Consider the following 15,882-nt stretch of genomic DNA (forward strand, 5'->3'; position numbering starts at 1 on the left):
TATAAAGCTAGCATACATGAGGGTCATCTAAGTTCGTTTTCCCTCCACACAGCATAATTTATGCTCATCATTCAAATTGTGTAAACCTTTATTTCATAGATCGAGCCCTGAGACTTTGAAGAGGTGTACCTTTAACATACGTGGCAGTGTTTTAAATCAAGTTTGTTGATCTTTACATGACATTCTAATAATTGTCAGGATACATGTTGCGACCAGCACAAGCGAAAACATCAGTTGAATTTAGCAGCCACAACCTTAAACGCTCGCCCCCACTTCCCCTGTGCTTGTGCGGGGAGAGAGAGGCTCAGTCGTTACCTGTCCATAAAGCTCCCCTGCGGAGGCCTCGGTGGGCCTACCCAAACACGCAGGAAAGAAGGGAGGAGGATGGAGAGGAAGAAACAAGAGGGAAATGGGAGAGACAGAGGCGTGCTGGCACGCTTGACTGCACCGCCACTGACCTCCCAGCGCCGCCCGAGCAGCCCCCCTCCTCCTCTCTTCGCCGCCTCTCGCCCTCTGTGCACCTCTCCCCCTCCCCCAATGCTTACCCATCCCTCCCCCCTTGCCCTGTGCCGCTCCACTGGGCTGCAACTGCCCGCTCGGCTCAGCGCGTGGGGGCCGAGGGTGCAGGAGAGCATGTGTGTGTGTGTGTGTGTGTGTGTGGGGGGGGGAGGCGGGGGACTCGGTCGCATGCCTGTCCGCCCTACAGTGCTTTCTCACATTTTTTTCTCTTTTTCTCACATGGCCTTGAACAACCAAGTGTTGCCTAAAGTCTGTACATAAACCACACACACACACACACACACACACACACACACACACACACACACACACACACACACACACACACACACACACACACACACACACACACACACACACACACACATCCTGAATCAGATTCATTTTACCGTGATAATTTCGTGCTTGATCTCAAGGAAAATTTATCGAAGTAGCATTTTTGATGTTCAATATGTGCAATATGAATGGAATGATGCACATAGTGCAGCATGTGTAGCCACTCAGGCAGCACTTTAATATCACAACAACTTAATTAAAAGACACATCTACCTCTACAGGACTTCCTCTAACCTGATTTGAGTTGACTAAAAATAGGAAGCCAAGCCCTGTAGTGTGTTTTAGTTATAGATCTTAAATGTACCCATCTGTATGAAGTAGCATGGCTGGAGACGCTCTCCATACAAAATGAAAAAATGTAGCGTTTGAGTCACACCTGTTGACAAAAATGTGTGTTCATGTTGCTTGGTTGGTTGATATAGCCTGTCACAAATGTTTTAAGAAGACACTCTGTCGTCTTTGCTTTGAACTTGCAAAATGTGACACATTGCAGTGATAAGTGTCACAGGAAATATTGTATGCTTGTGTATTCTGCCATTGCAAAACATTATCATTAGTTATAGAATTTTACTTAGAATGGGATGGGTCTATCTATTCCTATACCTCCTGGAAATAGAACTGTCTATATGAGCATTATATTCTTATGACAGAAGAGTTCAACATGTTTCTAATTACATAGCTGCAGTTTATTCACAGCCGTTCTTGATATTTGCTGTTCTTGCAGATTTTGCAATACGTTTGTTTTGGGCCACACTAATAATTTGATTATAACCAGATTAGGCTTGCCTTTTTTTCTGTGGCTTGCACAGCATAGTGTGCCTTTGTCTGATTTCCTTCAGTGTTTTGATTCTGAACATGCACCAGAAAGGTCATAAAGTGCAGCGGATGCAAATGGATGTTTCTATAAACAAACATTGTCATGGTGAAGAAAAAGAAAACAGCTAAATTATTTTGGGATGACAGCAAAAACGGCTTTCATGTCACAACTATCTCAAAAGGAGATTGTATTAAAGTGCATGGTAAATTAATAAAAAGCAGAAACTATAAACACCAACCTCATCTCTCATCCTTCTTGTTTTGTGGCACTAATAAGATTTTTTTTTCTACCGGCGATACTGGCGACTACAAATCCGTAGACATTATCCTTCCTTTAAAGGACCACATCATATTAACTTTATTATTGGGTTACTGGGGGAATCTGGTTACTACGAACCATGTAAACACTTTAATTAAACTATTACTTTAACCTGATTATCCACAGTAATTAGGTTTGCATACTGAGCGATCTCAATTTGACGAAAGCTGACAAATAGTAGCTAATCACCTTTTATTGATGCACCTGTGAAAATGTCAGGACGTGTGAGTCAGAGATGAGGAGGTGAGGCGAAGCAAAGTACGAATTTGAGTTTGGTGAAGAACTTGATCGCAGCCTCACACAAACACAGAGCAGGCAAATTGTTTTGGCCTTGTTATGTGAGCACGGTAATGACTGCTTCATCCCCTACACATCCCCCCTCCTCACGCTCATTTTTTTCCTCGCTCCTTCTCTGTCGTCTCCTCATTCCCCCTCCCCCTTTCCCCTACTGCTCGCGCCAAGTCGGCCCGCCATCCCGCCTACACACACACACACACACACACACACACACACACACACACACACACACACACACACACACACACACACACACACACACACACACACATACACACACACACACGCATGCACACACGCTGCGAGGTAACGGCAGACAGGCGCGTGACTCATTAGGCATTCGTCCCCCAGGGAGATTGCTGGGGGGGCGCGTGCGAGGGAGAGAGAGCGCCGCAGCTGCAGGAATGTCACGGGCGGCTACCGCTGTGTGTGTGTTCGTGTGTGTGTGTGTGTGTGTGTGTGTGTGTGTGTGTGTGTGTGTGTGTGTGTGTGTGTGTGTGTGTGTGCGCGCGCGCGCGTGTGTGTTTGTGTGTGCGTGTGTGCGTGTGTGCGCTCGCTAATGCTAGTTGGAGCCAGCGGCAGGGCACTGCACCTTTCAGGAAAAAACGCAAGGAGAAAGAAAAAAAAAGCACACTTATTAGTCCTCTTTTTCCACCAAGAGCTCATTTAAAAGTCTGAAATACATTTTGAGAGAAAACGCTAGATTGCCTTATAATTCCTGCTTGAATTTAACGCCTTTGCTGGCCAACGTGTAGCTGTGATATTGGCCTGTATTGTTTTTCAATGCAAGATCATTTTGTTGCTTTTAAAACCAAAACCTTGCCATAAATTCACCACCCAAATGACTTAGAGGAGCCTTTATGGTTGTTAAACACATTGCTCGGCATAGTTAATCACCAGATTGCTTTTATTTGAAATATGAGAGCTATACTCCAGAGAATGTATGCAGATCGTATGTTTTGTCCCTTGAAAGAGCAGATTGAAGTGGGCTACATTTCCCTTCTTGACATTTATCAAGATTTCCCAGATCATGGTGTACCCAGTACTTCACAAAATCCACCTCAAACAGCATTCAGTGCCATTCAGCATGGTAGGCTGTTCAACTTGTAATAGTAATTCAAGTGTTGTTATCAAGTTCAGCTTGTAGTGTCATTTCTAGAGCATATAGTATCTATTGGATTATGTGTGTATTATATGAATATGTGTTGGGAAGTGTCTCTGAATGTTTTTCGTGTCGTGTCTTGTACGACCATTTCAATTGTCTGTCTAGATTGTGTAAAAAGTTGGTCAGGGTGTCCCTCTGCATGCGCATCTCTATGTATGTGTGTCTTTTTTTGTGTAAATGTGAAGGCCAGATATATTTCTTGGCTGCCAGACTGACAGAAAGAGTGGGAGGTGATATTCATAGAAGTGCTTTTAGTGGGACTTTTATGAGAGACTTTTTTCCATGGCTGAAAGGAGGTTGACCACACGCAGTAAGGTTGCCTCAGCTCTGTGCACATGTTTGCGTGTTTGTGCGTGCTCGTACGTGCCTGAACGTTCAGGCGTCCTTCCTTTGAGCGCCGTACGTGGGCTGCCAGGGGTGTGTTTCGCTTCGTGTTTTGTTTCGGAGAGCCCTCCCCCGTGCTGCGGAAGTGTTGCCGGAAGCAGTGGGAGCTCACCCCCAGTTCTGCGTCAGTGCCACTAAAGAAAGGATCGGGGCTTTCCGGGAGGAGAGAAGAGGGAGGAAGGGGGGTGAGGGAGGGAGGGAGTGGGGCTGTCAGCCTGGGTACGTCACGGCCATGTGGGTGGTTGTCTACACGCTCATACACACTCGCACAGCCTCAGTCACGACTGGTCTTAGACAAACTATTCTTGTATACACTATTTTGCTGGCATGCTCCAAGTAAAAGCCCCTGCTTTAGTTTGGAGGGGAATTCTAAGGAACAGGAACAGGTGTGTGTGTGTGTGTGTGTGTGTGTGTGTGTGTGTGTGTGTGTGTGTGTGTGTGTGTGTGTGTGTGTGTAGGTGGTGAGGGTAGTGTGCATGTGCAATTCTATATTTTCCCCGATGATGAGAAGACAGCAGTAAAGAGACTTGTACTTGGAGGTGGAGCATTTGTATTGAACAGATGTGTGTGTCTGACAGATGAAACTGCATCAGTGGAAAAGTGTTGTTCTGTTGTTCTGATGTGATGTCACGCTCCTGTTTCCTCCCTCTAATGCGCCCGGTTGGAGCTCCAGCACTCACTTCCTTCAGCGAGGCCTTGTGTGAAAGTAGCACAAGTATCATAAAGTCATCCACTGTCCTCAAATATTGGAGCAGAACTTGTAGAAAGCTTCGGCAAGAAAGAAGAAGCAGGAAAAAACTCTTTTCTGGCAAGGCACGATAAAAAAGGAGAAAGGAGAGAAATGTGCACAACTCTGTGGCCTGCTCATCCTAGGGGATGTTTTCATCTTTCTCTGTCTTCCACCCCCCCAACTCTTTTTAATGTCTGCCATTTGAGAGACTCCAGAGGGGCTGCACCTGTTTGCCTCTTGGCTAGGAGCCCCCAAATCCCTCCTCCTGCCCCCGCCTGCCACTCATGCTGCCGCGCTTCCTGGGATGGAAGGAGTGAGGGAAGGAGGGAGTGGGGAGGAGTGGCGGAGAGCGGGGTTGCGTGTGGTGGAAGGGATAGCTGGAGGGCTTAAAGGCGTTCGGGAGGAAGAGTAGAGTTGTAAGCACAGAGCGAGAGAGGGGGGGGGGGGATATAGTTTCAAATCCAAGTCCACTCGACACCGGACATGACTTACTTCTGTGGAGCTTTCTCTCTCACATGTTTTGATTTCATTCCTATATTTTTTCTCACCTGTAAAAATCCACATCTGCTCGGCCCTCTCTTCTCTGTTAACTTTTCTCCTCAGCCTATCCTTCCCTTGCTCCAATTTCCTTCCTCGGCTCAATCTCTTCTACTTCCTCCATCTTCCATCTCCACTCCTCTACTCCTCTCTCCCCCTCCTATCTTTTCTCAGTGATAGGACCATGTTAATCTGCAGTGACCTCTTCAGGTCACATTAAAGGTCGCCCAGCTTCACGTCCTAATGCCCCTAGGGCCAGTCTCTCCTCTTTATCTGTCCTCAGCCTTCTCCTGGCAGCCTTAGAGCAAAATCAACCAACTACCACCAACCAACTTTTCTCCCCATCAGTTTGGTTTTAGAGTAGAAGTAAAGGTATTAAAGTATAAAAGTACTTCTGTGTTTAGTACTTCTCTGTTAATGCAGATACCCCCCCTCGGTTGAGGGGGGGAACAGAGTAGCTCTTAAATGTCACGTTACAAATGTGCTCATGAATTGAACTGATTGAGAACTGGATGTTATTTACCACCATTAATTAAATAAAAGTATATATTGTTCCAGTAGTTTATCTTTATCTCTAGGGTCAGTTTGGTCAAGTTTGCATCCGAATATTATCACTTGGAGTGGCGGATCACTTAAAGCTAACTATCTAGACTTCTGTGTTTAATATACCAACCATGGCGACTGCAGAAGGTACCCCCTGGAGTACAAGTACCCTTGGTTGACCTTTACTGATTTAATGTATTTTTTTAAGTAAGCAAGATGACACTACAAAAATTAGCGGGTAAATTCTGCAAAGGTCCAGGAAGTCTTGATTTGTCCTGTTTACATTTTCAGAGAGAACTCATTCCATGTGTAGCAATACAAAAAAGGGCTTTTGCAAGTGATCAGAACCATAAAAATGCCAAACAAATTAAAAAATGCATTCAACAATTTGCCAAGCTATACATGAATCCTGTTGCTAAAGTCTCCTTTTTCTTTGTGCCTTGATGTGCAGAACCGCGGACGCTTGGCTGAGAAACGTACCATCCCCCTTCCCCCTAACCGGGTGCCCAAGAAGGAGCTGGCCTTCAGCAGTGACGACAGTGAAGGCAGCGACCGAGCCAGTGGAGATCATGCCCACATCAAACAAGAGGACGAGTTGCATTACAGTATCATGAGAAAGAGGTGAGGCATCTGTGACTTCTATGGCCGTGACTTCTATGTAGTTTGAAGGACAGCCCAAGCGTGTTTGATGTTTGGGTCCCATGCCATTCTTATCCCAGATACCAGTGGATATCCCTTTACATGCAATACAATACACAATGTGGCTTCCCTGACATACAAGTTTCCTAAAAACAATGTTGCCAAAGCAATAATATGAATATTAATCCTTATATTTTCGTTCCTTTTTCTTTATTTTTTGACATTCAGAAGTCACTAAAAAAGATTTGAGGATCATTTAAAGGTGTTAGGGACTCATTTTGAGATGAACAGACACAGAACACAAAAATAAACTTACAGCTTTTGCTATGCGATGTCTTACGGAAGAATGCGTACTCCAATGTTGAATGTGTTAATTGGTTTGTTGAATTGCGTTTTGGTGATCTTGCCAAGCCTTAGTGTATCTGTCTTGACTTGATATTGAAAGACTGAGTCACCTGAGTCACAGTGTCTACTTCATTGCATCCCATGCTGTGCTCGGGAGCGGTTAGTTCACAGAGCGTTTGATATAAAACATTCAGAAGGCATTGCTGTTGCGTTTTCATGTCATGTTATTGCATTTTTTTCAGAACGCTGTTCAAGAACGTTTTGAAATGGTGATGAAAACTTTGGAATCCATGTTCATTGTGATATGCATTGTGCAGCACGATTGACATTTTCAAAAGATTTCAGAGCTAGTGGTATGAAAAAGAGTAAAAAACACGAACAGACTTGGTGTGAAAGACTTAGATTAAGAGAGGAAGTAGTATATGCTGCCTCAAAAACATGCCCGGTCAGTCTCCGGATCCTCGTCCGTTACACCACGATAGTCGTATTGTTATTTTAATCAAATCAGGAGGGAAGCAAAATCCTTGACAGGAATGTCTGTTTTGTTTCAGTGTTGCCATTGTTATTTTTGAAAACTAGTTGGCATCAAACCATAACAACACAATTATTTGTGAAACCAAACATCGCATTTTAGTACGAATCAGTACATTTGTGTTTGACAAATGGTCAAAATGGATAAAGAGTGCTCAGGGGTTGTAGTAGATTGGGTTTGTCACAAATATGTGAACTGCATTTACTAAAAGCCTGTTTGAATTTAAGTGAGTAATTATGTTCATATCGTCATACTTGCAAATTCACGTTTGCAGGGTTACAGTCAGGTCACACATTGCGATGAATCAAATAGTTTTGAAAGACGGCGCTCCCTTTCACTGATGGCGAACAATCTGCTTTCTTATAAACTGAAAAAGATGGGAATGAAATTGTTTTATTTGCTCTTTTTACAATCATTACTATGATCCATTTTAAGTGACAGAAATAAGGTATTTTCAATATGGAATAAACATCACATGGATTTGTGATTACTTGGTATGTACATGACCGACCATGGACGGACATAATGCAGAAGCTGTTCATTGATTAACCTCAGAAAGTCCCCAGCTGCATTATAAGCAGCTTGTGCAACCTCATTACAGGAGGGGATGTTTTTTTTTTTTTTATGTCTTGAGACTTGCGTGTGACACGGCGGACAGCACAGCAACTGTGAAGCTTTAAATGGATCCGCTAACCTCATTTAAGAGGGCTTCCCCTCCCCCTGACACTTGTGCCGCTGGCGTGTTAAGATGATAATGAATTTAAAGAACACTTATGACTAATATGTCAGGCTTTTACCCTTTAAAAGGCGACGGACTCGCTGGAGCCGCAGCTCCGGTCTGTCCTGGGCATCCGTCTCAGCCCTGCTTTATCCCCCAGCGCAGGTCTGGACGAACGGGATAATGGGATGTCCAATCACGGAAATGTGATTTCTATTGACCGCAGCTTCGTAAGTGAGTCGTAGAAGGGTCTTAACAAATTGGATTTGGCCAATGGATGTGAAAAATACAGGGCCTCTGTATACATGTGTGAGCGTCTCTGTGCTGTCTCATCCACACATCATCAAGGCTGGCGGCAGCACAGCGTTACTACTGTAACTGCACTTTAATCTACATGGCAATTATTTATTCAAATATTTTTACATAATGCTTCATGCAGCAAATTAACTTCAGGTGGCATTCAATTTAAGAGAGACTTTAGACTTTCAGCTGCACACATAAAGACACGTAATGTTATTCATAGAGTAGGTTATTTGGTTAGTTCAGGTGGCTGGTTTTGCATGAAGAGGATTTGTCTGTCATTGTCAACAAGTGCTGCTTTCATCATCGCTCATCGTTCTCACCCGGACGTCCTCTCAAGTTCATTATACACTGGTCCACCTTCTTTTAACCAGATTAATATTAATATTCGCTGGCTTTACAGACAATTAGTTTACTTGGTGCTCCACGGATCTGCGCTTGTCCTGCTCAATAAACACACAGAGCATCCAGAGACTGAAATGCTGCCAAATTACGGAGCCAACCAAATAATCGTTATCACAATAAGTTCCATACAGAAGCTCCTTGGGGTGTCAGCACCAACGTCAAATGTGGCGCTTGTGAAACACAACAACTGAAAGGTAGAAACAAACTCTAGTTTTTATACACCTTTGGTGTATTGCCTTGTAATCGGTGCTGCAGATTGTTTGCATCTGACTTTCGTTAACACTGATTTATAGATTCATCTCGGGGACTAAATATTTCATACCGATAACTTTTTACTGGCTTCTTACTCAAGGGCAAAACACCACCTTAGTGTTTGTTTCAGTTGGCCGTAGATAACAAGGCATTGATTGAAAGTGCTGACTGAGAGTCTGGGTAATTACCCGGCAAGCAACGTGGATTTTATAAGTTACACCCGCTGACGTCTGTCTTTCAGCTTTTGCTGAAAGACAGACGTACCCAAAACATTCACCAAAACAAGCAAAAGGAGTTTCTCAATTTTGCTGATTCATCACTTACATAATGCAAATGTTTCCTCCTACAAAAGCAACAACATAGACGGACTGTCAATGGTGAACTCTGGGTCTCCACATATAAGGGCCATCTTGTCCTGTGCTCTTCCACCCAGCAGGGAATAAAGCTGATTGAAACAAGCCACATACTGAATTCAACATACCATCCATCTCATTATTATGGATTGGCATCTCTGTCTTCAGCAGCAAGGTTATAGTTGGAGTCCTTGTGGGTGTAATTTTGATAGACCTGGCTATAGCCTTGAATTGTCATCTGCTTGATTGTGTTTATCCAGTTTTACTTCAGTGAAATGTTTAGGAAAGGTGCTCATTGAGAGAAAACCATGGCGCGTTTGCTGCAGGTTCATGCTGATAGGAGGCTGATTTGTAAAATTAGAAGCAAATAGAAACTTGCATTCATAAACATGAAGAGGAATCTGATTTTACTACTTACTATCACAGTTTTTTTTCAGATTCCCTTTACAGCCCACCTATCGGTATGCAAATGTATATTTTCATGGAGCAGCATTGGCTTGCAGTAGTTAATGGTGCTCTATACTTAATCTGTGCAATAACCACAGAGAAAGAAAGGCCGTGATGCTGAGTTAGCGGCTATTGCGTTTGACATCCTGTCCTCTGGCTTTATTGAACAACTGTGTCATTGCCTTATGCCAGTAGGAGGTCACGGACAGTGTGAAATTACTGGAAATGGCTCTCCCCTAAAGCACTAATTAGTGAGCTTGGAGGTTTTATAGCTTTCTAGAGGAGCTTTCCGCTTCAAGAATTTTTGGCTTTGTTTACACGCGTGGCAACCATGGCAACAGAGTCACAGCAATTTGGTAGTTGATTGGGCGTTGGCTAGCAGCTAACGTTGGTTGTTTCCACATAGGGAGTTAACAGACAAAACACTGCTCTATCAAAACGGCATCATGAACACAAAATGAAAGTAAGCAGTGTTCCAGCAATTTAGTCTCAGATTTGGCGTTGGCTTGAAGCATGAGGTTCATCGTTTCCACATGTAAAGAACACAGTGTTTACTATTCATGTTCTGTGATACAGTATGTTGAAATCAGCTGAAGATATTAAGAGCTTTAACCTTTCATACGGGCTCTACAGTACAACAATGTGCTCTTTGAAAGCTCACAAGGATTACCTCACACTGCGACTACAACAGATCATTTCCTTTTTTAATCCAAATGTTCCCTGAAACGGTTCAGCATAAGTAAAAGAAGATACAAGTAATAATGATAGCTCATAAAGTGTGAGCCAGAGGAGAAATTACCAGTAAAACCAGCAGCGTGGGCATGGCTCAGTGCAGGGGAACTTAAATGCAACATGGCGGACTTACCTCATTCTCATATATTATACTTTTATTTCCTCCCTTGGCTGCCTTATCGACCTCATGTCAGCCTGTACAGCAGAAGAACAACAAGGAGAAGTGAAGCCCAAGTGAAGCCAGGCTACTCTTAGTTATTTATGTATCTATTTCTCTATTTATTCATTACCCCCTCTGCTTGCAGGATTCCCAGTTGCGGGTTGCCTTTCGATCCAACTGTGAGCAGCATGACAATTGTGTTTCCGTTGCTTGTAGGAATCAGGCAAAACATAAAACGTATACGGAAAAGATCAATATTCCTGCTTTAAGCTTTACGTGTGTAAAGCATAGGCATTTCCTAAATAAAAGACTTTAGGCAAACTTTACTCATTCCTTCTTTTTCTCAGAATTGTGCCCAAGTCCATATTTTGCCATGCTGTGGTTGTTGAACATTACATATTGCCAGGTACTCTTTGAATGTTGCTGTGGGCCAACTGTGCAGGTTGGAGTTGGCTCTGTGTTCGGGCTGTTGTCTTAAGAGCAGAGGAGGATACACAGTAAACCTGCGAGCACCAGATGTTACACAGCGCTTGCGACCTGTCTCTCTCTTTTCTCTGTCTCTCTTGCTCTCTCTCCCCTTCCACTCCTCCTCCTTCACATCACTGCTGTCTGTCTGTCAGCACTTTCCCAGTGGTGGTGTGAGACATGGCGTCAGGGTGCCTGGGCTGCCAGCTTCTGCCAGCTCACACTGTGACCTCCAGCCCCGCCACCTCAGCTCCGCGTGCCAATGCCACAGCAGGCCACGACTGGGCATTTATACTGAGGCGACAGCCTTTGCCAGAAGAGTTTTTTCCTGTTGTTTGGACCATTTTGAAAAGTAACTCATGCTGTAATAGTAGAATGGAGCACAACCGTTTCTTAACAAAAGAAAGAGCCCTAACAAGTGATCTGATCAGTTTTTACTGGTTTTAGGTTTTTATCAAAACAGATGATTCAGTAATACATTCTTTACTTGCCATTACTGTGAAAAAATATCGAAAAACAAATTTCAATATTGAGTTGTAGGGGCTACGATAAGTGACAAGTGTATTTTAGATTCATAGACCAGAAGCATTGAAAAAGCAGTTGAAATTATTGTCTGAAATGCAATGTCTGTTTCGTAGACATTTTTCCCTTGATTCTTTGATCTGAAATTTCCTGACCTACAGCAGTAAAATATCTGACTTTGGACAATATATTCACTATAATCAAACTTAATTTACCACGGTTAAAAACATGGCTTAAAACATGATTATATTCCCCAAAGTCAGGTAATGAAACATATATTGTTTTGGTATCAGCACCTAAACTCTGGTCTTTTAAATTGATAGCCATCCCTAGTAGAAATTTGATTAGTTATACAGGCTTTGCGGTATCATCTCAGTAATACTGCATACCAGTAGTATGGCAGACGTTAAGTATTAACACATATTAGTCTTCCCAGTGTCTGGGTCAGTCTGTCCTGTGGCCGGAGATGAGAGGTGCGGTATTGACCAGTTTAAGGATGAGCTGAGGATGAGATGATTGTCTACGGCGTGCACCTGTGCGATAAGAAGGCGGCTCATGTCCTTCTTTACTATCGGGCCCGACAGCCACACTATACCCCCCACCCCAACCCATCTCCATCCTCTCAGAGGCTCCCGTCCTTCCCTGCTAACCCCGGCTCTAGAGCTCCTTAGGGAGTGCTGACTCAGGTGACTGGGTTTTAAACACCACCCCCCCCACCCTCCTCATCTTCCAGTGCTTGAGTATGACCTTGCCTCCACCCAGAGATAGAAGGGGGGGAGGGGTTGAGGGAGGGCAGAGGTGGTCAGGGATAGGGCTAGGACCTCATTAGCCCAAGCCGAGGCGGGACAGCTCAGGAAAAGTGTGCTAATTACCCTACTAACAATGTGCTCGTCGTTCATGGCTTAGAGCGGCTACTTCGCCACGGGATAATAACCCCATCACCTCTCTGAGAAGTTCAGAATGGCATTATCATGATCACTTTAAATGATGGACAGAGGGCGGTGTTATAACGCAGCTAGCTGGTTGATGAATTTGGCTGCAGTTTCTCACAGTGGAGCGTGTGGAACTGCAGTGTTTGTGATGTGTGCTTTGTTGTCACTTGGTGAAGCAGATACATTATTATATGACTTCAAACACATTAAAATAAAACTTAAATAAAAAACCTGCATGTCATTTTCTTTTAAACCCTGCACATCAATTTTGATTTTGAAAAAAAACATTTGGCTCTCAGACACAGATGGCTACTAATTTTGGCAAGTTACACTCTAAAAAAAGAAGTCTATCATTAGTCTGTTGCAGTCACAATCCAATCAAGCGTCTACTCACTTAGCGACCGGTGGCGACTGTTTTGTCTGAGACCGTTTTCTGAGTCATTGGTTCTCTGTGACTGAAAGGTGACCGGTGAAGCTAGCATTAGGCCCTCCAAGCTTTCCTCCATCTTTTCTGTTAGCGTGTGGAAAACAGCTTGGCAACCAACAGCCTGACATTACAGCATGAGCCTGTAATCATGGGACTGTAAAAACCCCGATCCAGCAGCCGCAAACAGTGTGGCCTCGTCATAGTGGTGGCAGCTAAGAGCCATTCACCGCTTCTGTCCCATAAACTGTGCTTGCTGTGTCACACCAGACCCCCTTCATAGATGATTCTGCTTTCAATAAAGTTGCCAGTTAAGCCTTTAAACGTGATTCCCACTGACACAAGAGGATGCTGATACCAACCAACTGACATGTTTAAATACAGCATGTTTTTAGGCATATTTTGTGGACAAAATCAAGTTTTCTGCATGGGCTTTGGGATGTTCTTCCATGTAGTAAACAGTACATTATATTTAGACGGTTACCTAAAAAATAGTTCACTCTGTACCGCTCCGACCACACACGCTGTTTGTTATACCATTGTAACTACACTGGTACTGCACGGCTGCTACACTCCTCTCAAACTCTAAGCACTAATTTCCCTTCATTGTGCCATTTCATGCAACCAGGATGGTAATCAGATTGCAAATGAAATACCTTCATGACACAGTTGTTTGAGTCTATTGGTGTGGGGAAGTAAGAAAGGCAGCTGGTGAAGCCTTCGGAAGGGCAGAGTGGCTCCAACCAGGTCTGGGCCTAATCTGTAAACCCTCCTCCTGTTCCTCCTTTGGACATGACAAGGGGTTTGAGAGACTTTTGTGGATAGTTTTGTTGTGAAGGGCCTCCTCTTGAAGTGCAAGCATGACAGTAGAAAAAAAGACAAGAAGCCCAGTTTTATATCACACAGATTCATTACTTTTACATATTTTATTACTAAAATGCAAGTCAGACCTGTTCAAGGATTGATGGATATATACTTTCTTTTAACATTATTCAATTGCCATTTTTCTCTAAAACAGCAGTTGGCGACCCAATTTATTAAGAGCCATAATCAGGTTTTAAGCAGCTAAACTACTTATGAGTTGTGAATATGTTCGTTAATACATCTTAGTGTGGAAGATGAGTAGGGATGAGACCCAAAAGTGCTGGGTGCGGTAGTCTGTCAGAGTGTATTACACACCTCAGAACTGAGAGACAGTTGATAGAACAGCCACTTGTAGCTGCTGAGTCTGTGTAGAGGTATGCATCTTAGAGAGTTTAGACTGTCCTGTCTGGATGGAGGATTTTTGTGGTAAATAGTGCACGAAATAGTATGAATTTATGCACTGCTCATTTATCACACACTGGTTTGGATTGCGTTGTGGAATTAAGTTTGTTTGGAGCTGATTTTAAATGTGTTTATCCTCTTTTTCCTCTGTGTGTTTGTGTGTGCGTGTTTGTGTGTGCGTGCTTGCGTGTGTGTGTGTGCGTGCGTGTGTGTGTGTGTGTGTGTGTGCGTGTGTTTTACAGTCGTGACAGTGACCTCTCTACAATAATCTCCAACCTGCACCACACCAGACAGCACGGCATGCCCGAGGGCCAGTCAGCCTCCGACCACAACACCAGTTCTGGACACACAGGTAGGACCCCCAGTGATGCTGTGTGTGTGCGTGTGCGTGTGTGTGTGTGTGTGTGTGTGTGTGTGTGTGTGTGTGTGTGTGTGTGTGTGTGTGTGTGTTTAAAGGTTTGCCAGGATGTTTTCTTTCTTTTCCTTTTAATTTCTCTATTTCTGCCTTTGCATTTAGACTGATGATATATCCCCCTTTAAACCTCCTGTAACATATGTAAACGTTTCATTATCCATTTAATTTACACTAATTTGTGTGATTTGGGGGAATTTAACATAAGCGTATTACTCATTCCTGGAGGTCGCTCTCAATTTGATTACTTAATGGTCTTCCCACATTCTCTGCCACACTCCAGGATTTTTGTTAAACCCCCTGTTTTAGATTACTTCTGAATAAATAGCTTTGTTTGCCATTAATCCAGTTTCTTATGAGCAGAGGAACCATGGTGTGCACGTGCTAAGAGCCTTCCTTCCAGTTTACAGACAGAACGCAGACAGTATTTAATCACAGCTATTTGTCAAGTAGCTTGTATGAGGATATTGCGTCGCGTTCAAAGACATATGTTTGTAGAACAGCCTCTGTGGATATCTCTATTCAGCAATCAAGCTACTGTACCCAGTTAGTTGTACCTATTTTCAAGATATATATCTGTGTCGTGTACTATATCCCAACAAGCTATAATTGAGTACAACAGTGTTTCACAAGCAACCCAAATACATTATCATATAATTGTGTATTTAAAATTCCAATATTGTCAATACTTATTGAAACAGCTTTGAACTGATATATGAGTCACACTTGGTTCTGAGTTTTGTGGATGACTATAAACTTTGTCTCAACTGATATTGTAGGCTCTTGTATTATAATTTTTTCCTGTTGATCAGGATGTCTTTTCTCAACACTTAACCCGTGGAAGTCAGTTTATAATGAACTATAGAACTATACTAGTTTATTTAGTTCTTCTAATATCTGCTGACTTTTAAAGACAGGAAACATGTACATCTAAAATACTGATCATGAAAAAATAATCAGCTGAATTATAAAAATCTAAATTAATTGAATACAAATAAATCCACCCTTAATTAACAGATGAGTTGTCTTGTTATCAGTGAAGACCATACCTTGCTCCAATGTTGCCCTGGGTTTGACCCTGTCCCTTCTTATAACATTAGCCAGAGGCACAGCGAGAACCATAATCAGTCCAGACCCAACACCTCCATACCCTCTCTCTGTGTGCTCATCTCCTCTGTCTGCCAGATTAATTGTCCATACGGTGCCTGTGATATCAGCCGGGGTGGGTGGAAGGCGGAGGGTATTAGACTGCTCACCAGCCAACCCAGCCAGTGTCTTAAACCACGGTTTGTGACGGATTTCCGCCCAAATACCGGCCTAATCAGCCGCTAA

The 15,882-nt window shown here is 43.3% G+C and overlaps 1 protein-coding gene across 1 annotated transcript in view; it reads left to right on the top strand.

Moving 5' to 3' along the window:
* The window catches only part of samd11 (sterile alpha motif domain containing 11), a gene marked incomplete at both ends in the record, with an annotated part of 47,084 nt that overhangs the window by 5,737 nt on the left and 25,465 nt on the right, over positions 1–15,882 (top strand). The window contains 2 exons of the mRNA XM_079226841.1: positions 6,098–6,267; positions 14,381–14,490. Of these exons, the coding sequence (XP_079082967.1) occupies positions 6,098–6,267; positions 14,381–14,490 (280 nt within the window). The remainder of the gene's footprint in view (positions 1–6,097; positions 6,268–14,380; positions 14,491–15,882) is intronic.

Source organism: Taurulus bubalis, assembly GCF_910589615.1.
Source record: "Taurulus bubalis genome assembly, chromosome: 11".
NCBI lineage: Eukaryota > Metazoa > Chordata > Actinopteri > Perciformes > Cottidae > Taurulus > Taurulus bubalis.